Source organism: Sitophilus oryzae, unplaced genomic scaffold (assembly GCF_002938485.1).
Source record: "Sitophilus oryzae breed Bouriz unplaced genomic scaffold, Soryzae_2.0 scaffold_1500_pilon_pilon, whole genome shotgun sequence".
Lineage (NCBI taxonomy): Eukaryota > Metazoa > Arthropoda > Insecta > Coleoptera > Curculionidae > Sitophilus > Sitophilus oryzae.
Genome location: NW_022146171.1, coordinates 1,796,906 through 1,818,568, shown reverse-complemented (window position 1 = coordinate 1,818,568; position 21,663 = coordinate 1,796,906). Strand labels below are relative to the sequence as shown.

The 21,663-nt window shown below is 30.9% G+C and overlaps 3 protein-coding genes across 3 annotated transcripts; 2 read left to right on the top strand and 1 right to left on the bottom strand.

Moving 5' to 3' along the window:
- Positions 1-2,870: 2,870 nt before the first annotated feature.
- LOC115878117 (protein ALP1-like) lies at positions 2,871-4,291 on the top strand. Its single transcript, XM_030894487.1, has 3 exons — positions 2,871-3,217; positions 3,297-3,466; positions 3,522-4,291. Exons 1-3 carry the CDS (start codon positions 2,904-2,906, stop codon positions 4,163-4,165), a joined length of 1,128 nt encoding a protein of 375 aa, XP_030750347.1. The 5' UTR covers positions 2,871-2,903; the 3' UTR covers positions 4,166-4,291.
- A 43-nt stretch (positions 4,292-4,334) lies between these two features.
- On the bottom strand, positions 4,335-5,481 carry LOC115878118. The gene is made up of 2 exons (XM_030894488.1): positions 5,113-5,481; positions 4,335-5,058 (listed from the first exon to the last, which is right to left on the bottom strand). The coding sequence occupies exons 1-2, from the start codon at positions 5,204-5,206 to the stop codon at positions 4,361-4,363; spliced, it is 792 nt and encodes a 263-aa protein (XP_030750348.1). The 5' UTR covers positions 5,207-5,481; the 3' UTR covers positions 4,335-4,360.
- Positions 5,482-5,644: 163 nt separating this feature from the next.
- On the top strand, positions 5,645-7,156 carry LOC115878116 (piRNA biogenesis protein EXD1-like). Its single transcript, XM_030894486.1, has one exon. The coding sequence runs from the start codon at positions 5,754-5,756 to the stop codon at positions 6,774-6,776; it is 1,023 nt and encodes a 340-aa protein (XP_030750346.1). The 5' UTR covers positions 5,645-5,753; the 3' UTR covers positions 6,777-7,156.
- Positions 7,157-21,663: the final 14,507 nt, after the last annotated feature.

Genomic DNA, 21,663 nt, shown 5'->3' with positions numbered 1-21,663 from the left:
ATTTGCTCACAGATACAACGTATGTGCAAGCAGGGTTCGGAAGTAGTTAATTAAGACGTAATTTACCTGATTAACTACGTGTAGTTTTTTTCAAAAACTACGTCTTTTCCCGTTCATTAACTACATGAAAACTACGTTAATAAACTATGTATTGATATTATGAATAATTTTCCTTTGTATGAGGTGTAATAGGGATAATATGATTTAAATATTATATTTAAAACCATATTTCTTCTGTTTTATTAAATACATTATGTGTTTTTAAAGCTTCAAGTTATTATAACCTCACCTCAAACCTTTGATATTTGAAGGTAAAATACATAGGTTACATAAACTACACCCTCTACATAAACTACATTAACTACAAGTAATGTAGTTTATGTAGTTTTTAAAAGTAACATGTAGTTTTCCGAACCCTGTGTGCAAGTCGTCGATGTACAACCAGATCATTTTGAATTATTTCCAGTGGAAAACAAGGTAGTGTTTTTAGCGTTCCTTTATAAACCAACTACAAATCAACTAAAAGAAAGGTAATGGTGTGGATCCGGTGGCTGACCTTGAAGCCCATATTTGCTGCATTTGATCATCGATACTACGCAAGCGCACATCGTCGATGTTGCCAAATTGCAGTTTATTTTCGAATTACAGTTAAATTTTTTTTAGTGTTAATCAATAATAATACAAATTCTATAATTAATTTTATAATTTCAGATTAATCTTGATATCCAAAATTAAGGTAAGAAGAATATGAATTGAATTGAAGGGATAATGAAGATTGTGAAATGAAAGTATTATGAATATATAAAATTGTAATAATGATAACATTTATTATATATATTTACATTAGAATTAAAAATTATCATTTACGGATTTTTTTTAATGGTTTTAAACTTATTAGAATTATTTAATTTCTAGTTATTTACAGGCAACAATAGTTTTGATTATATGTATTGATGTATTGAAGTACTACCATGACGAGTCTTATAGAACAATATACACGTCAATGAGATAGAGGTAACATTTTACCTATAATGTTACTAATATAATATATTTTGATTATAATGTTTGTATCATAATTTCTTAAAAATATAGTGGATTAATAGCAATTTTTAGACATATATTTTATCGAAGATTGTGTTGATAAGACTAAAATAAGCTGAATAAGCTTTATGTTTTATCATTTTCTCTTTAGAAGGGAGATGGTTTGTGTCGTAGAATACATTACTGTATTTAATATCGTGTACTTTGATATTCTTTTCTTAATTTACTGTAATTTCTTGTTTCCTATAATGCCAAATCTTGACAATATGGTGAAGGTTGAGTTTTGATCTTATTAGTTTTATCCTTTTATCAAAGATAATTCTACTACTTGTGTTAACTATAATATTCTTTGGTTTTATACCTATGTTTATACAAGACCAATTTAAGACTTAGTTAGTTTGTGATTTATATTAAGATCTTTCTTATAATATTTGTTATGTCTTAATCTTAATACTATATTATGCTTTTGTCTGGAAAATAAATGTTAAAATATCTTAATTTTGCATATCCTATTCCATATCCTTCCATTAGAAAAAATATGGTTTATAAATCATATATGCTAAGAAAATCACATAAATTACTTGTAAGGTAAGAATAGAGAAATCTTAAGGTAGCAGAAAAATAAATAATAAGCAGAATTAAACAAGGTAACTGTTAATTAATGTTGCTGAAGCTGATTGTACAATTTTAATTACGGAGGCTGCTAAAAGGTCTTTTAAGGCCTCCGTAGTTTTGATGTAATGTTAAAAAAAACCTAATATGAACATGACATGGAGCTACAGCATTTAAAAATTAAAAAAAAAGAAAAAACTTGGACACGTCCCTTTTAATTTCCCGAATTTTTAATAAAACACTTTTTAAACGTAGCATAATAATCTAGAGCAATTAGATTAATTATGGGAATCTAGAGTTTTATTTCTATATAATTTTATTGACTATGAAAATACATAATAAGCGTTCACGTGTTGTGCGAAATATTAAAATAATATACCGCGTACTATGATTGAAAAAAAAATAGCGTCAGCAATGATTATGAAATGAAGATCGCTGTCATTTTATGGAAATGTCTTCAATCGTCATTTCCCAGCCAACTGGACGCCGTTTTTTCGATCATACGGTATATATTGACAAAAAAAACACTAAAAAGCACATATTTGTTTTCTACTGAAAATAATTCCAAAATAACTCGCAATCTGACAACATCGAAGATGTGCGCATGCGTAGTGTCTGTGACTATATGCAGCAAAAACTCGTTTCAAGGTCAGCCACCGGATCCACACCATTACCAAAAGAAATATTCAAAAAATCTGAACATAATATTTAGATCGTTTCATTCCTCTCTCAGTTTATTGACTAATGTTTAAGAAAAAAAGTGCCTCAATGAAGAATAGGCTTTTACCTAGCTTTTACATGTTTATTTTTTTTAACGTCAAAGCATAGTGTTAACGTTGTTTTTTCCTTCAATGCACATGGTTATAAAAAATAATTTACACGTCCATCCCTGTCTGGTAGCACTCTCAAAAGCGAGTTCTTAATCTGTGGATAATAGTGAAATGTTCTGTGGGTGCACAGTGGGTAAAAATCGAATTAAGGTTAATTTTTGAACCAGTCAGCTGGTGGTCAGCTGCCTGTAGCTGCGTTCGACATTACAATCGCAGATGAGGGCGGGCAGAGGCCGAGTTAAATCACGTGATTGCGGAGTACTCAGATATGCGATTTTGAAGACGAACGTTTTCGGAGCTGTCAGAGCCTTTCTGTTCAAAAATACTATAAATATAACCTATTTTCTGTGTGGTTCGGTGATATAACCTCAATTAAGAAAAAAAAAAGAGAAAAAGACTTTCCATTTAAATCTGCCTAAAATGGATATAAACACAGACCAGGCAATAGGTCTGATGTTAAATTTTGCGAACAGTATATTTTTTGACAGCAGTGATAGTGAAACAGAAGTAGAAAGAGCTCCAAGGGTACAACAATATGCTGAAGAAATTGTGCCACGACTTTCAGATAATACATTTAAATCTCATTTTAGAATAAACCTTTGTACATTTGAAGACTTACTTGGCAAGTTATATAGCGTTTCTGACTCCACAGTTCATTGTGGAACAGTGCCTGTGCCACTTGATAAGCAACTTATGGTTACAATTTGGTGTTTGGCAAACTTGGAGTGTTTTCGGTGAGTTCTATTCTCAGAGTTATATCAGAGGCAATATGCAACTTTTATTAACCATGGTAAAATTCAAACCTTGTTTTAGATCTGTAGCTGATCGTTTTGGGATCAGTAGGAGTACTTGTTGGAGCATTTTATACAGAGTTTGTAATCTACTGCTAAAAGTAAATAAGAAATTTAAAATTATTTCTTGGCCAAGTCAAGTAAGGGCAGAAGAAATTGAAAGGGAGTTTAGGGCCATTAATGGATTTCCAGGTAATGTTAATTTGGTTTTCAGTTAATTAGTTATGTTTCATCTAAATGTTTATAGGAATAATTGGAGCAATAGATGGGTCCCACATAAGGATTCTGAAACCAAAAGAAAACCCTAACTCATACTGCAATAGGAAGAGCTACCACTCAGTTTTATTGCAGGGGGTATGCGACAGCAAAAAATTATTCTTGGACGTTTACGCAGGGGAACCTGGGTCTATACATGATATGCGTTTATTTCGAAAGTCAGACCTTAACTCAAGAATAAGAAATGGCTCTGTGATAATTTCAGAAGATCATCATCTTATTGGAGACTTGGCATATAAGTTGTCACATTATTTACTGGTTGGTTTCAAAAATAATGTAGTTTTAACCCCTGCCCAAATTAATTTCAACAACAAACTGTCACAATGCAGAGTAGTGATAGAAAATGCATTTGCTCTTCTAAAGGGCAGGTTTCGTCGTTTAAAGTCTTTAGAAACAACTAGATTGGATCTAATCCCACTAATTATTGTATCAGGAACTGTTCTTCATAATATATGCATATTAAATGGAGATCTACTGGAAGATATTGCAGATTTACAATTGGAAGAAGAGATTTTAATTGAGGAAAATGTTTATGCAGTTGTTGATGATGTAAGAGAAGATTTGCAAGCAGTTCGAAAGAGGAATAATATAATGAATGCTCTACTAATGAATTAAAACATTATAAATAATAAAATTCTATAAGGAAATACCAATTTTGTTTTATTAGTATATTTTCCTTTCTTGGCACTTATAATATATTAGTAAAAAGCAACAGAAACTATTATTTTTAATTTAATTTAACAAAATACAAACATATACATACAAAATGTACAAAAATATAAATACTTATTAAAATGTAAACAAATTATTTTATTCTTGCTTTCTATTGCTTTGTTGGCTCTGTAATATATCAATATATTTTTGAAATAGGTTATTAAAACAATCCTGTCTCATCATTTTTTCTTTATGTCTCCTCTCTATGCTGTTAGACCTGGCCGAAGATTTTCTCTTTTTAACAAAATTAGAATCTTGTAGTGTCTCCTCATTTTTATCTTCTTCATTATCAGTAGCACTCTTCTTGAATATCTTTTCTCCTGACTTATTTACTTGCAATCCAGAGCTGCTGCTGCAAGTAGCAACTGGCAATATTTCTGGTTTCTTGAAGAGAACAGCATGCATTGCATCAAAGAACTCCCACTTTCTTCTTTGCTTGCCTGAAGTATTATTGTGATCTACAATTTCACGATATATTTTTGTCAGTCCTTTCCATTTGGTTTCACATTGCTGCCAAGTTAAGGTAGTTCCATGTTCCTCGTTAAGTTGGGAAGAAATTTTTGTCCAAATATGTTTTTTTACACAGGTTTGAAACTGTTCATCTCTTTCACTAACTAAATTGATGAAATATAGAGTTAAATCTCTGGTCCACAATCTCTTACATTCTTGTATTGAATTTGTAGAACAACTTGAATCAGTTGGCGAAAGAGGACTTTTTTTATCGAGGAGTTCTAAAGTTGAGTTATTAGCTTCTATATCTTCATATTGCAAATTTATAGGTTCATAGGTACTTTCTACAAATACAAGTATAAAAATAATAGTTAATTTAGGTATTTCGGTATTCTTACCTTTTTTATTGAAAATATATGTTTCATTGTTTATTTTATGTATCTCTGTATTTTCATCCAGAATTTCAATCACGGATACTACAGCTTCCTCCATTTTTATCTATGAATCTAAGTTAAGAAAAAAACGTTTCACCGTGGTATTAAAATCTCGTATAAGTAATTATTCATATGCTGTTATAATGTAAAAACCAAACTTTGATCTGCTTTAAGTCCCGGCCACATATTATTCCCGGCTTTAGTTCACATTTGAGGTTATATTATTGGATTATTGCCATAAATCGACCGGATCGACAAACTCAAACAAATTTCCCGCCTTTTTTTCGTTGGAGCTCGATAAGCTCCTTCAAATTATCCGGAGGAGATCGAGCCCGCTCGGACCCGCCATTGAATAACCGGAAACGGAAATGAAAATTAAGCCATCATGTCCTTATCATGTCAACCTGTCAATTGGAAAATTAGTTCTCCAGACGACAACGAAGGCTTTCGGTGGCGTATCGTGTTTCCACGATTTAACACAGAGTTGACACTTCTTTCTAGTTAATTATTTTATGAGTGTCCCAAGTTAAAAGTTGTTTGTTGTGATCGGGTGTTTAAGTTGTTCATTGTTAACCGCTTCATTCTTCAAGAAACAATCCAGAAATATGGCCTTTGAATACAACACGGTATTTAAACGGGGTACCAGATTAATATTGGAGCTAAAAAGTCAAGAAATCTATGAAGGTACATATGTGGACGGTGGCAAAAATAGAATAGTGTTAAATGATGTTATTCAGCACAATAATAACAATAAATTAGGAGATTTGTACGAATTTTATCGAAATGAAATTGCGGAAATTCGTATGTTAAAGCTGCCAGCTACGAAGATCGCCGAACCCCCAAAGAAAAACGATAACAAAGAAAAATGCAAGTTAATAAAAATATGCGAAGAGGATTACTTTCGTCTGAAGGAAACATGTAGGAGTTATATTTTTATTGAAAACGCCGATAAAAGGTATTTTGAAGCTATGAAAGTGTTAAACGATGCAGAAACTATTGGGGTTGTATCTTTGGGTATGGAAAAAAATAGGTATGGTAGTTTTATAAGGCTTCTAGTTTTATGTACCTGGAAACAGGTTTATATAATTGATTTAATAAATGTAGAAAAACGAGAGTTATATCCAGAAATTAAACAGTTATTTGAATCGGAATATATTTGTAAAGTTATACATAAAAGTTCTGGAATAGTAGATATTCTTTATAGACATTATAATGTTTATATGCAAAATATTTTTGACACACAAATTGTAGACTTAAGTATCCAGAAAAAACAATCAGGTTCTTGTCCTCCAGTAGAAAGAAATTTGTCAGAATGTTTAATGCATTACTTAAATCTTCCACAATCAATAATTCAGCATGCTCTTGAAGTTCCAAATAAAAAATGGAACGAGCGACCAATTAATGACAAACTAAAATTATACGGTTCCCAACTTGCTGTTTACCTCATTGTTTTAAAAGATTATTTACAGAAATTGTTACTTAAAGATGTATTTGAACTTACAACTAAAATTCAAGACTGTGTATATAACTCAGACGATTTCGAATTTTCAAATTATGTGAGCAAAAATGAAGTTCCAAAAAAGATTCAAAAATTAGTTGAGTCTTCAAATACATCTAACAGTACATAGATTGTACCATATGATTGAAAAAAAGGCGTCCGGTTAGTCTGAAAATGACGATCGATGACATTCTTTTACATACATATATATTGTATAATGACAGCAAACTTCATTTAGCATAGCCATCGCTAACGCCGTCTTTTTTTTTCGATCATATTGTATTTGTATATAGATTGTATATTTTTAATTAAGTCTTTGAAGTAATAGTTATTCTAATTTTATAGATGTAAAGATTATACTAGAGGCCAAAGTGTAGAAAAAATAATTTTTACTAAAGTTTAAATATGAGCTTCAATATAGGCTTAAGGGGTTTAGGATAATAAAATTGAAAGGAATATCAAATGAAAAACATTTTCAAGAATTTCAAAACTAAAGTAGTTAATATTAAATATTTGGACTTGACTTCCCACTTGCCCTACTAGGTTTATATTTTAAATACATTGTTATTATGTTTGGAAGCATTCTTGTTGTTATATTTGTAGTACTTTTTATACTCAGTAGCATCTACCTGCTTGTGTGATATACACTACTTTATATGTAATGCTGTTTTATAATCTATTTTTTTTTTTAATTTTTATGTTTTTGAAAATATATACAGTTTTATATGTATAGTTTTTTTGTTAATATATAGGCCACTAGGGATCTTATACTAACATGTATAAGTTCAGAATATACATTTATGTTATAAAGAATTAACTGTTAAGTGTTTTATATTTATGATAATATGTTCATTCCAGATCTGTAAATATTATAGTTTCTAAATTATTATTACAATGTAATTAGATAATATAATAATAAGTAGTTTTTTTGTGTTTTTTTACCAAATCCAAATTTACAGTCATCAATCCCTACAATACAAATAAATTTAATTTAAACCGCAGACTACCTAATAGTGCCTACTTATATAGTTGGTCTGCACTTAAACAAACCATTGTATAATATACAGGGTGGTCCGAACTGTATTCCGGAAACTTCGGCAGCATATTCTGCAGATAAAAATAAGTAAAAAAGTTCATATAAATTTAGGTGTAGAAGTGTTTTTAGTGTATTTTTTTTTCTAGTGTATTTTTATTTCGATTTTTTCCAAATAATTTGTGAACTAACATCAATATTTAGATGAAAAATGGTGTCTGGAAGTTTTTTTGACATGAGAAATTGGATTTTGATGTCAATATGACTCCTATTTGTAGGGGGCGTCACCTACATGTGTTTTAACTGGTTAGAAGAGTACCTAATAACTTTTCGTCCCTGTACAAAACTACTGAGTAAAAAAATACATTTACGCTTTATGATAAAAATAATGACATGTATCGACTATTTCCATTCTAAATATCTTAAGAACGGTTGCTCGTAGCAGAATTTACCAAGAGACATTTTTTACGTAAAAACTCGCGGAAATGTATATTGTTTTACTCAGTAGTTTTATAAAGTACGGACAAAAAGTTATTACTCTTCAAAACAGTTAAAACACAATTAGGTGGCGCCCCCTACAAATACGAGTCATATTGACATCAAAATCAAATTTCTCATATCAAAAAACTCCCGGACGCAAATTTTCATCCGAATATTGACGTTACTTCAGAAATTATTTGGAAAAAATCGAAATAAAAATGAAACTTACACCCTGTATCTCCGAAACTAAGCATTTTAGAACATACATTTATACGAACTTTTTTACTTATTTTTATCTGCAGAATATGCTGCCGAAGTTTCTGGAATACAGTTCGGGCCACCCTGTATAAACAAAATCCAAGCTTATAGATATGTGTTCTATTTAAAATCTGACAATTTTGGGAAATGCCATTTCATTTTTCCTATTTAAAACATCTTGATATACAGGGTGGTCCGAATTGTATTCCGGAAACTTTGGCAGCATATTCTGCAGATAAAAATATGTAAAAAAGTTCGTATAAATGTATGTCCTAAAATACTTAGTTTCGGAGATACAGGGTGGCAGAAGTTTAATTTTTATTTCGATTTTTTCCAATTAACTTCTGGAGTAACGTCAATATTTGGATGAAAATTGGTGTCTGAGAGTTTTTTGATATGAGAAATTTGATTTTGATGTCAATATGACTCCTACTGTCAATATGACTCCTACATATTTTTTAACTGGTTTGAAGAGTAATAACTTTTCGTCCGTACCTGTATAAAACTACTCAGTAAAAAATATACATTTACGACGTTTTTTACGTGAAAAAGGTCTCTTGGTAAAAATCGCTACGAGTAATGGCTTTCGAGATATTTTAAATCAAAATTATCAATAGGTACCTGTCATCATTGACATAAATTAAACATGTTGACTAAATAGTTATTAGACTGAAATCATAAATTTGAAATGTTTTTGAGCCAAAAGTTCAACAGAAACAATTTTATCATCATTTTTTGCAGACAAAATTATGATTAATTTAAAAAAATAAAAATTTCCCAAATTTATTATTTCAGTGAAATAATATTGACTATCTACTCAATGTGTTTATTTTTCGTCAATAATGACATGTATTGACTTTCCATTCTCAAATATCCTAAGAACGGTTGCTCGTAGCGATTTTTACAAAGAGATATTTTTTACGTAAAAAGTCACAGAGATGTATATTTTTTCACTCGGTAGTTTTATACAGGTACGTACAAAAAGTTATTACGCTTCAAAACAGTTAAAACACATGTAGGAGGCGCCCTCTACTAATAGGAGTCATATTGACATCAAAATCCCAAATTTTTCATGTCAAAAAACTCCCACACACCAATTTTTATCCAAATATTGACGTTACTTCAAAAATTATTTAGAAACAATCGAAATAAAAATGAAACTTCGTATCTCTGACACCCCGTATCTCTGAATCTAAGCATTATAAGACATACATTTATACGAACTTTTTTACTTATTTTTATCTTCAGAATATGCTGCCGAAGTTTCCGGAATACAATTCGGACCACCCTGTATACTTGGTGAGTCTTAAATAAGTGCAAATATTTTCAGGACTGGTAGATCTCGATAAAAAGACCCAACCGTTTTTTCAATAAGTCCAAAATAACTGAGGTATTTCACTTTGAAAATTTAAAAATAAAAAGATTTCGATTAAATTTTGAGAACTGGATCTTTTCTGGGTTTTCTTTCTTGTAAATTTAATCTACTACCTACTACAAAGCTACTACCTTTGTTGCCATATTATCAAGATATGTTTTTAACTAACTACAAATTAAAAAAAAAATCAAAATCCAGATTTAACAAAAATTTGGCGAAAAAAACATCGTATTCCCTCCTCGTGTTGCTAGGGTCAAAATATACTACCCCTAACAATAATTGCACTTATTTAAGACTCACCCTGTATAGAGGGTGGCGCCTCGCGTGGGCTCCAAGCAGAACGACAGATTGTATTGAAATTGCATTTTGTGAGAAATATTAAGTTATTTTAGAGCATTTTTTAAAAATAGTTCTATAGGGTGTACCCAAAGCTCTGCCGAAAGAAAACACATTAAAGTTGTGTTTTTTGTAATGGAAGATCCTATATACAGGGTGGTCCGAACTGTATTCCGGAAACTTCGGCAGCACATTCTGCAGATAAAAATAAGTAAAAAAGTTCGTATAAGTGTATGTCCTAAAATGCTTAATTTCCGAGATATAGGGTGTAGAAATTTCATTTTTATTTCGTTTTTTTCCAAATAATTTTTGAAGTAGCGTCAATATGTGGATGAAAATTGGTGTCTGGGAGTTTTTTGGCATGATAAATTTGATTTTGATGTCAATATGACTCCTATTTGCAGGGGGCGCCACCTACATGTGTTTTAACTGTTTCGAAGGGTAATAACCATGTAATAACTTTTCGTCCGTACCTGTATAAAACTACTAAGTGAAAAAATATACAATTTCGTGATTTTTTACGTAAATAATATTTCTTGGTAAAAATCGCTACGAGCAACCGTTCTCAAGATATTTACAATGGAAATAGTCAATATATATCATTATTGACTAAAAATAAACCTGTTGAGTAGATAGTTATTTGACTAAAATGATAAATATGGGAACTTTTTTTTTAATTAATATGTACCTAATTATAAATTTTTATTCGAGCAAATCATGACAAAACAGTTACTGTTGAAACTTTTGGCCCAAAAGGTAAATATAGCAATATAGAAAGATAAAAATGGCGATTTTTACCAAGATTCCTTTTTTACGTAAAAAACGTCGCAAATGTATATTTTTTTACTCACTAGTTTTATACAGGTACAGACGAAAAGCTATTACTCTTCAAACCAGTTAAAATATATGTAGGTGGCGCCCTCTACAAGTAGGAGTCATATTGACATCAAAATCAAATTTGTCATATCAAAAAACTCACCAGACACCAATTTCCATCCAAATATTGACATTAATTCAGAAACTATTTGGAAAAAATCGAAATATAATTGAAACTTCTACACCCTGTATAGATACAAAGCATTTTAGGACATACATTTATACGAACTTTTTTACTTATTTTTATCTGCAGAATGTGCTGCCGAAGTTTCCGGAATACAGTTCGGGCCACCCTGTATATAAATTGATTTCCTGATTCTAGGCATTACTTGACGTAATTTGTAAAAGTGAAATCAACGCATTTCAACATTTACAATAAAGAGTACAAAATGCATTCGGAAGTATAAGAAGATATGTTCAAAGAGCTAAAAATAAAATTGAACGAAAACCTTTTCGAACATGTGGTAACCTTTTCGAACATGTAGAGCATTAGGAACTAGTTTGTAGAAGTTGATTTATTTATAATAACTACGATTAATATTATGCATATATTAGATCGTACACTGAGATTTCAAATTCGTAATAAAAAAAAGTTAAAAATAATATCTTTAAATTTCTGACCTGGATATCATTTATTTGAATCTTTTATGAAAAAAAAGCATAAAGTGTGACATATCATTGTACTCAGAAGATCGAGTTCTTTCAAAACCTGAAATAAAAAATGCAGGTCCGTATTATTTAAAAAAAATTAAGTTCGCCTCTGTATCTCACAAATTATCAGCTAGTTTGAAAATCTAAAAATTCTATCAGATAGCCCTAATAAAGTGACTATGAGAATTTGCAATTCGTTTTTTGATTTTCTAAAAAGTAAGGAAAAGAAAAAAAATAATTGGTTTTCAAAAAAATCCGTTTTTTTTTCAAAAAACACAGCAACCTTGAAATTTTCCTTGACATTTTGATGACATTTTGGTGAATATCCCAACGAGCAACTTCGCCCCAATTTAACCGTCTTCGGTTTCCGAGATAGCAACGCTCGTAGCCCGAATTTGTAGCACCCTGTATAAGGTGTTCCATTACAAAAAAACACGACTTTGATGTCTAACTTTTTTTGACAACACCCTGTAGAACCCTATTGTAATTTTAAAAATGCTTTAAATTAACCTACATAATATGCTCACAAAATTTCAATTTCATTACAAATTGCCTGTCTCCTTGGAACATCCGCGTCGTATGAGATGCGCCACCCTGAATCTACCGGGTGTTTCTCAAAATTGGCTCACCCCTATAACTTTTTTTATTTTGTCAGATAAACAATTAGATTTGGTATATTAGTATATGGCATAAATTAGGATTGATTGGCGTATTCAATTGTTTTCGGTCACTATGACATATCATATAATACTAATAATAATATATAGTTTATTGAATACTAACAACACACGTCTACAATTCATACAATACAAAATCATAGTTTTTAGTACCCAAATGGATACTGGAATCAAAAATGCTCTAGTCCAGATCCATAAAAAAATATATTATATCCATTCACTTATTGTACTGTGTTCTTAAATTCATAATTACAATTCTAAACTTAGTTTACCCTAATATAAACTATAAAAAAACATAAGCATATATATGATATAGTCTAAGAGAGCTAGCTACATAAAACACCTTATCATCGTTACATGGCTAATTTTTCTTGCGAAGTATCCTTTTGTGTAGCCATTATGAAATAGTCATGTCTGCCAGAGCCATCCCGGGGCTTAAAGCGGGGACGGCCATCGAAAGGGTGAAATTGTGGTACTAAAAATATTATAAAGTACACAGTTATAATTGCGATAGCTTTTATTTATTATTTATTATTAAGAAAAAATTATTATTAAGAAACGTTGAAAATTGTTGGCAGACATTTTTCTCGCCGATAAAATGCCGGCGGACAACGGGAAAAAGGCATCAATTTAAAAAAAAATTATGGCATACATGCATGCCGATTGGTGGAATCTCATATTTATTTATTTTAAAAGCCGTATACAAAAGGGCAGACAAAAAGCGGCAGACAGTTATCAAAAGCGCGATATTACTCTAGCTAATGCTTATGATGGCTTTACTCTATGGTTACGACACTAGAAGAATGGATGCAAATACAGAAAAAAACAGGTGGCTCACAAAATTATTTAAAAATAAATCAATTTCTTTTTAAATTTTCACATTTGAGTAACTCGGTTACTTTGGACCTATTTGGAAAACGGTAAAGAGAAAATATATTTTTTTATCGAGATCTGCCAGCTTTGAAAATATTTGCACTTATTCAAAACCCACCCTGTAGAGTAATATCGCGCTTTTGATAACTGTCTACCGCTGGCTGAACCACGATTTTTTTGTCTGCCCTTTTGCATACGGCTTTTTAAATAAATAAACATGACATTCCACCAATCGGCATGCATGTATGCGATGATTTTATTTGTCAAAATTTCATGCCTCTTTCGCGTTGTCTGTCGGCATTTTAGCCACGGGAAAAATGTCTCACCACAATTTTCCACGTTTCTTAATAATAAATAAAAGCTATTTGGCAACTATAACTCGTGTACATTATAATATTTTTAATGTCACAATTTAACACTTTGGATTGGTCACCCCCGCTTTAAGCCCCGGGATCGCACTGGCAGACTATTTCATAATGGGTAGACAAAAAGATACTTCACAAGAAAAATTAGCCATGTAACGATGTATATGTAGCCAGCTCTCCGTCTAATATGGCCATATATGGGCCATATCATAAGTGACCGAAAACAATTGAATACGTCGATCCTGATTTATGTCATATCCCAACGTACCAAATCTCGTTTATTTATCTGAAAAAATAAAAAATTATAGAGATGAGCCACTTTTGAGAAACACCCGGTATAGGTACAATTTCCTTCAAAAAACATTTACTGAAATGCGAAAATTTTAAAGTTTTTAAAATTAATTTGTAATAAAGGTTTCCTGTAAGTTATTAAAGTCATTACAACTCACTTTAAATTATGTCTGGCCATTTTTTTTTGAGTGCCTATAAACAATTGGACACAGTATAAGAAGTTAATACCTATCCTGAAAGTAAACAGGCAACACAATGAATTGCTTAAATTTATTGTAATATAGAATTACAGGATCTAATAAGAGCTATTAACACCCCATTATAAAACATGTATTACCATTATTATGTATTAAATATGAGATTCCACCAATCGGCATGCATGTATGCCATAATTTTTTTTTAAATTGATGCCTTTTTCCCGTTGTCCGCCGGCATTTTATCGGCGAGAAAAATGTCTGCCAACAATTTTCAACGTTTCTTAATAATAATTTTTTCTTAATAATAAATAATAAATAAAAGCTATCGCAATTATAACTGTGTACTTTATAATACTTTTAGTACCACAATTTCACCCTTTCGATGGCCGTCCCCGCTTTAAGCCCCGGGATGGCTCTGGCAGACATGACTATTTCATAATGGCTACACAAAAGGATACTTCGCAAGAAAAATTAGCCATGTAACGATGATAAGGTGTTTTATGCCCTTCCATTCTGGGGTACGTGTTGTGCGGCTCAATTTGACCGCATTTTCAAGCTCCAGAAGAGAGCTGTTCGATATTCACTGGGACTAAACAGCAGAACTCATTGCCGGGGCTTTTTTAGAGAATTAAAAATATTGACTCTTCCTTCCTTATTTATATTTGAATCCGTTTGCCTAATACGTAAACATGTATCAGCTTCTCAAGAAAGGCCATCTCACACTTATCCACTCAGGAACGCGGAGCAAGATCTTTATCTACCTACCCCACGCTCAGAGTTAGTTAAAAGTTCAATATTATACAACTCGAAAAAATGCACAATCACCTGCCATTTGAAATCAAATCCATAACATCATTTTTTTCATTTCGCAAAGCATTGAACTCTTATTTACTAGACAAGGCTTTCTACGCCGTAAATGAATTATATTTGAATTGAAAATCGAATTTGATCTTGAAAACACTGGTCTAATGTTTGCTATTGCTATATTTACTAATGACATCGAAATTAATTTATTTAGAGGTCATTGATATTTTGCTATAAACTGGCTAAATATTTTTGAATATTATTTTAATTTTTTTTTGTTCTTTGACATTGTAAACATTTATATATGTTTATTTTAACAATAAGACTGACAATATTATTTGTATAATGTTTTGTATTATCTTTTGTTTGTTTGTTTGTGTACCTTGTTATTTTTTACTTTGTTTGTTAGTTTACCTTTGTCCACAAATTGAAAAATTTTTTGACAATAAAGGCATTTATTTATTTATTTATTTATTTATTTATTTATGTAGCTAGCTCTCTTAGACTATATCATATATATGCTTATGTTTTTTTATAGTTTATATTAGGGTAAACTAAGTTTAGAATTGTAATTATGAATTTAAGAACACAGTACAATAAGTGAATGGATATAATATATTTTTTTATGGATCTGGACTAGAGCATTTTTGATTCCAGTATCCATTTGGGTACTAAAAACTATGATTTTGTATTGTATGAATTGTAGACGTGTGTTGTTAGTATTCAATAAACTATATATTATTATTAGTATTATATGATATGTCATAGTGACCGAAAACAATTGAATACGCCAATCAATCCTAATTTATGCCATATACTAATATACCAAATCTAATTGTTTATCTGACAAAATAAAAAAAGTTATAGAGGTGAGCCACTTTTGAGAAACACCCGGTATAGGTACAATTTCCTTCAAAAAACATTTACTGAAATGCGAAAATTTTAAAGTTTTTAAAATTAATTTGTAATAAAGGTTTCCTGTAAGTTATTAAAGTCATTACAACTCACTTTAAATTATGTCTGGCCATTTTTTTTTGAGTGCCTATAAACAATTGGACACAGTATAAGAAGTTAATACCTATCCTGAAAGTAAACTGGCAACACAATGAATTGCTTAAATTTATTGTAATATAGAATTACAGGATATAATAAAAGCTATTAACACCCCATTATAAAACATGTATTACCATTTTTACGGCAGGTAAACTCATTCATCTCAGTTTGATAGTTCAATTCTAGAATTGAACTATCTAACTCTATTGCTAGCAAAAGAGTTAATTAATCCTAAATTTTCATATTGCTGTAATAAAGAATTTCTAGAAATAATTTAATTTGAACACCATGTTTGACCATTTTATGGCACGTTAGATATGGGTTTGAAAATTAAATTGTAGTCATTTATCAACAATGAACAAATACAGGGTCGCTTTTATGTATGGAAACGGTCGATTATTAGGTAAATATAGGAGGTACCGCAAAAAGTTAAATACAAAGTTAAAGGATTTTTAAATATCTATTAGTGACTAATAAATTTAACATATAAAAGTTTCATTTTTTTAAATAGAACGCCCTGTATATTACCGCCATATTTCAATTATTCCTTCAATTCTAAGCAAAAATCGAAATACACACAATGTACCTCAAACCAACCGTTTCCGAGTTATTGACTTTTGAAAATATCACTTAAACAATTTGATTTAATTAATTTCGATATGTTCAGTTTCATTTAACGATGTCATTCTGCCGAAACTGTGATACTTAATAATATTTGACATTAGTTCTCAAGTTAGCATTTATAGATGTATAAAAGGATAGGTTATATTATCAAGTCTGTCAAATTACAAAATTTTCGTTTAACATTTCAATTCTTCAATTTATGTACATTGTGTATTATGATTGTTGCTTAAAATTGCAGGAAGAATTGAAATATGCAATAATATACAGGGGGTTTCATTAAAAAAAATAAAGTTTGATGTTCCACAACATTATGAGTGACCCTGTATACTTAAATTTAGTAGTAGCTAATAGTATTTATATAATATTATATTAAATTGTTTAATGATGTGTATACTCTGTTTTTTTTTCTCAGGTAAGATTTCGACAGACGATGACAGAAGAAAAGCAGATGACGTTCTATACCAATCTATTTATTTTACTAAAAAAAGTTTCTAATAATTTTTAAGTTAACTATGGATGGGTTTAAATATAAATTCGTCATGCGTTGTCACTTGTTGTTTTTAATCAGTTTTATTGGTTTATTTCAAAAATGACAGATCGTATTTCAGTTTTATTGGTTTGACGGAACGATGAACGACAAACGGACGCCGATGCGTATGGACTCGCCTTAAGATTTTTGACGTTTGTCAAAGTGTTGCCAAATTATAGGTTATAATTTTGTGACAACTTTTGTCAAATACCCTGCGTTTTGGAAGATGATGCATTTTGATTCGTGTTATTACGTGTTTTATGTCTTTTGAAGTCAAGTGGAGGAAAAATCGAGTGAAAATTAACTGTAGAACCCAGAGCACAGTTTATGGTTAATACTCGCTGCCCAGGCAGAAAGTCTTATACAGATACACCAATAAAGTTACTATCAATAAAGTTCGTATACCATCTCGTCGTAGATAAGTGCATCTCGAATATGGTAGAAGGACCATACTAAACACATACTAAAAACTGGAGTAGCTGTAAAATATCGACATCACACGATAGGTAAATAATGGATTTTAGTACTGCAGAAAGTAATGTCAAAAGGTACTGGTTTAAAAAAATTAAGATTAAAGTTAATTAATCAACCTGTGAGGTATAAAATTTGGTAAGTGTTATTATTAATAAAATAGTTTGTTTTATTTATGTTGTTTTATTTATTCCTGCGGAATATTACAAATTCGTATTTGTACATAAGTTATATTGATAAATAATATAATCATAAATGCGGAAAGTTTTATAAAGCTTGAAAGTAAGAAATAGTTCTTTTTTATATTTTTGGTATGTGGTGTCTTGTTTTTGTTTGTTTTGTATTAACACATGCCGTTTTTTATTAAATAAAATAACTCGATCACATTTTTTGATTTTTACACCTTTTTTTTCACAATATTTTGAAGTCACTTGTCAGTCAAATTATAAATATATATATTAATTTCCTGCTATGCGTTCCAGTTGTACCAACTTATTTCTTTGAAAAATAAAATAAACTACTTTGAAATTAAAATGACAGACACATCTATCACTGTCAAGGATCTTCTCGTTGGACAGACTATATCCGTATTATTAACGTACTGTACGCAAATCCGTAAATCTACGGGTTATCAGTAGTTCTGGCAACACTGTCTTGTCTCCGGCAACTACTCACTCTGTCGACTGAAAGCAGAACCTCGGTCTGCTACGGTACTAGAGATGAGCGATATCGTGATTTTTTAATCACACTGATATTTGTTACTGTGATTTTTTAATATCAGTGATTTTTAAACGTGATGTGATCACAGTTTCAATAACAATAACAAGTCTTGTCGCTCCGTCCCAGTTGCCCCAGTTAAGGCGTAATACTCACGTGTTTATTTATATCTACTTTTTTTAGATTTGAGACAAACAAGTTTGGATTTGATTCATTTATCCAGTATTCAGTCAAGTTGCATTTATTATCGGCTACATGCCGGGTTACAAGGTCGCGGGTTTGTTTTGTTTATAAGAATAATTGTTTTTCTAACCTCAAAAAATAAATAATTTTATTGCAGTGATCTCAAATCTCAAAGTATTAGCCGAGTATTCGTACGATCAGTACTTAAACCGTTAAAACATTAATTGTAGAATATATTAATATCAAATTTACATCAATAACTTCAAGATTGACGACGTACCTAAAATGTTAAATCACCTAAAATCACCGTTTATAGTTTTTAAAAAAGCGATATTAAACGAAAGCGAGGCGGCCGGCAATGGTAATCGGTATCGGTATTTCCATTTTGTTTATGTTATATTAAATACATAACGGATAAACAAGTCTGTCGACTTTTTGCTCGTTTGCATAGTGTAAAAATCAACAATTCACGTTTTCTTCTCAAAAAAAGTAACGATCGTGATATGTGATTTTTAAATATCAGTGAAAAAATCACAGTTCGTGAAATATCGCTCATCTCTATACGGTACAGTATCCTTTAAGCCCCGTTCTCAGAACTGCGACTGTCGCCAGCGACACTTCAAAAGCACCAATGAGATTTGTACAAAATTCAAACAACTGTCAATTTTAAATTTAGTACAGTTCTCATTGGTTGTTTGAAATGTCAAACTGTGTCGCCCGCGACACGACGTCGTTCTGAGAACGGGGCTTTATCCGCTGCGCTATAGATGACTATCAGCGCGCAGCGGAGCAGAGCTAAACTAAAACTCGGAATTCTCGGACAGGCTGACGGTAACGCCAGCTACATATCGGACAGGAGACAGGTTTTGTTCCACGAAATCGCCTATAAGGTTGCGCATCTTCTTATTTCTTCAATCAACGACCATAGGTTAACACTATACAAATACACTATAAATCACGTGGACTACGGCTGAAGTAATTACACATAAACTTGTTTTCAACTACTCAATATTTTGGTACACCTTGTATAATTTCAAGGAACTATGACTGATTAATTTACTAAAAAAATAAACTAACTAAAATTATTCCAATTTTAGTTAGATTATACTTAAGATCATTGATGGAAAAAACCGATTAATTTCAATAATCGAGTACTCGAGTATCAAGCGATTTCAATAACCCAGCGATTGCTTGAGCAAAATATCGCTCGTATTTAAAAATACGGTTTTTCGTCCGCCGCTTATTGTAAGTACTCGTTAACTCTAAGCGCCAAGCAGTAAGTGCGTGCGCAGGATACAGATTCTTTCAGTGATGAATGGCAAGTAGCAAACGACGAGCGATTCGCTTGATATAGTTTATTTCAAAGCATTGTCGATGTAGGTCGTAAAATTTTGTCTCTCAGATACGCAACGGATAAACATATATACGGCGTCGTATAAATTTGCTACCTGCAATGTAGAAAATTCGCTCGGCTTTTTATCGAATATGTCACATTAAAATCGGATTTCAATTTATTTCATTCTAGGATCGCTTGCTTTCGCTTGGTACTCGTCACTTGCATCGGTTACTGATGTCGTTATTTCAATAATCGACTACTCGAGCGAAATTTCGCTCGAGTGATTCCATCACTACTTAAGATTCTTCTTCTAGTGGTATTTTTAGAGAACTTGTTCATTGGGTAACTAATAATACATTGCTGATATTATGTACATATTATATGCTATTTATTGAATTGCTAAGTCTCCTCTCACATATTTTTGTATAATTCTCGTTATAAAAGATACAATTAATTAACACTGTGTTACTATCTGACATAAAGCAAAACTCCCTACTCTGACCAAAAAATAACAGAGCAGTCAAAATCAAATTTCAAACTTCTTATTTAACGCAAATTATTGCTGCATGGCAACTTTTATCAGTCATCATATTTTTATCCTATCTACTTCTATATAAATATTCAGCCTTAAATAGTAAATAATACTTTCCAATATAAAAATTTGCATTATTTCAATGTAAAATAATTCGTGTATAATACTTTTCGTTACTTATTTAGTTCAATAGAGCTCAGATTATAAGAGATCAAGTTATATAATAAAATAAGTCGTCAGAGGCGACTTGGAAATGGCGATCAGTTTATAATAATAATTTTATAAAATAACATAAGTAAAATTATTATACAATGAATGTAATCGAACGTCATTTCCAGGCCAACTTGACGCCGTTTTTATCGATCATATATTTAAATGTTACTAACTTCATATAGTGTTCTTATCCATCCAAACATTTGAGTAAACAAAATGTTTAAAAAATAGACAATATTTTGGAAAATATAGTCTAAGCTTTACTTATGAGTATTATTACCTCCAATTTTATATAACTGATATTTTACATAATGGCAAGTTTAAGCTATAACTAAATCATTGGCTAGTTCATACTTCCGATCTTAACTTTAACATGTCCTAATTGGAGTGGTCAGAATTAAAATGAATCAAGTCCAATTTTCTACTATTTTATAATCGTCTTTATACGTTTATAGAATATTGTTTTTTTTTCCTGTAGAGAAATGAATCATACTTCTCGGATTAGGCAGCTATAGCCTGTTTATCCAACTTGTTTTATTTTAATTGAAACGTTAAAAAACTCTCATTTTCTCCATAATTACCTTTTGATTCAGTTCACTTGAATCAAACAGTTGTGTGAACAAGTGTTCACACAAACTCTAAAAGCATAATGTCTTTAGGAAATTCCACTGTCCATCTTTCATAAAGATCATGCATGCGTGCAGATGTAATCCTTGAACTTGCAGTTTGCGTTTAGAATTATCAGCGTCGGATTGGAACTTCTGATGTCACAAACTACAAAAATGACATTAAGGTAAAACATTTAATTATTTCACAATACGACTCTAATAATTCCAATCGCAAATTTAATATCGATATAATAAATATAATCGAACACCGATAGAGTGTCTTTTTAAAGGCATTATGATTTTATTGATGATGAAGGTGTATGTCCAAAATAGGCCCAGAAAAGTATGAGGTGGTAGATGGCATAAATAATGCGTCAAAAAATCAAAAAAAATTGAAAAATATTCTTGTGTCAAGTGGGAAGGACAAAGGTCCTTGTAACCAATTGTTCTGGTAAAGACCAGGACAATAATTTTATATTTCAACAGGATGGCGGGGCATGCCATACAGCTAAATCTACTAAAAAATGGTTTAGGG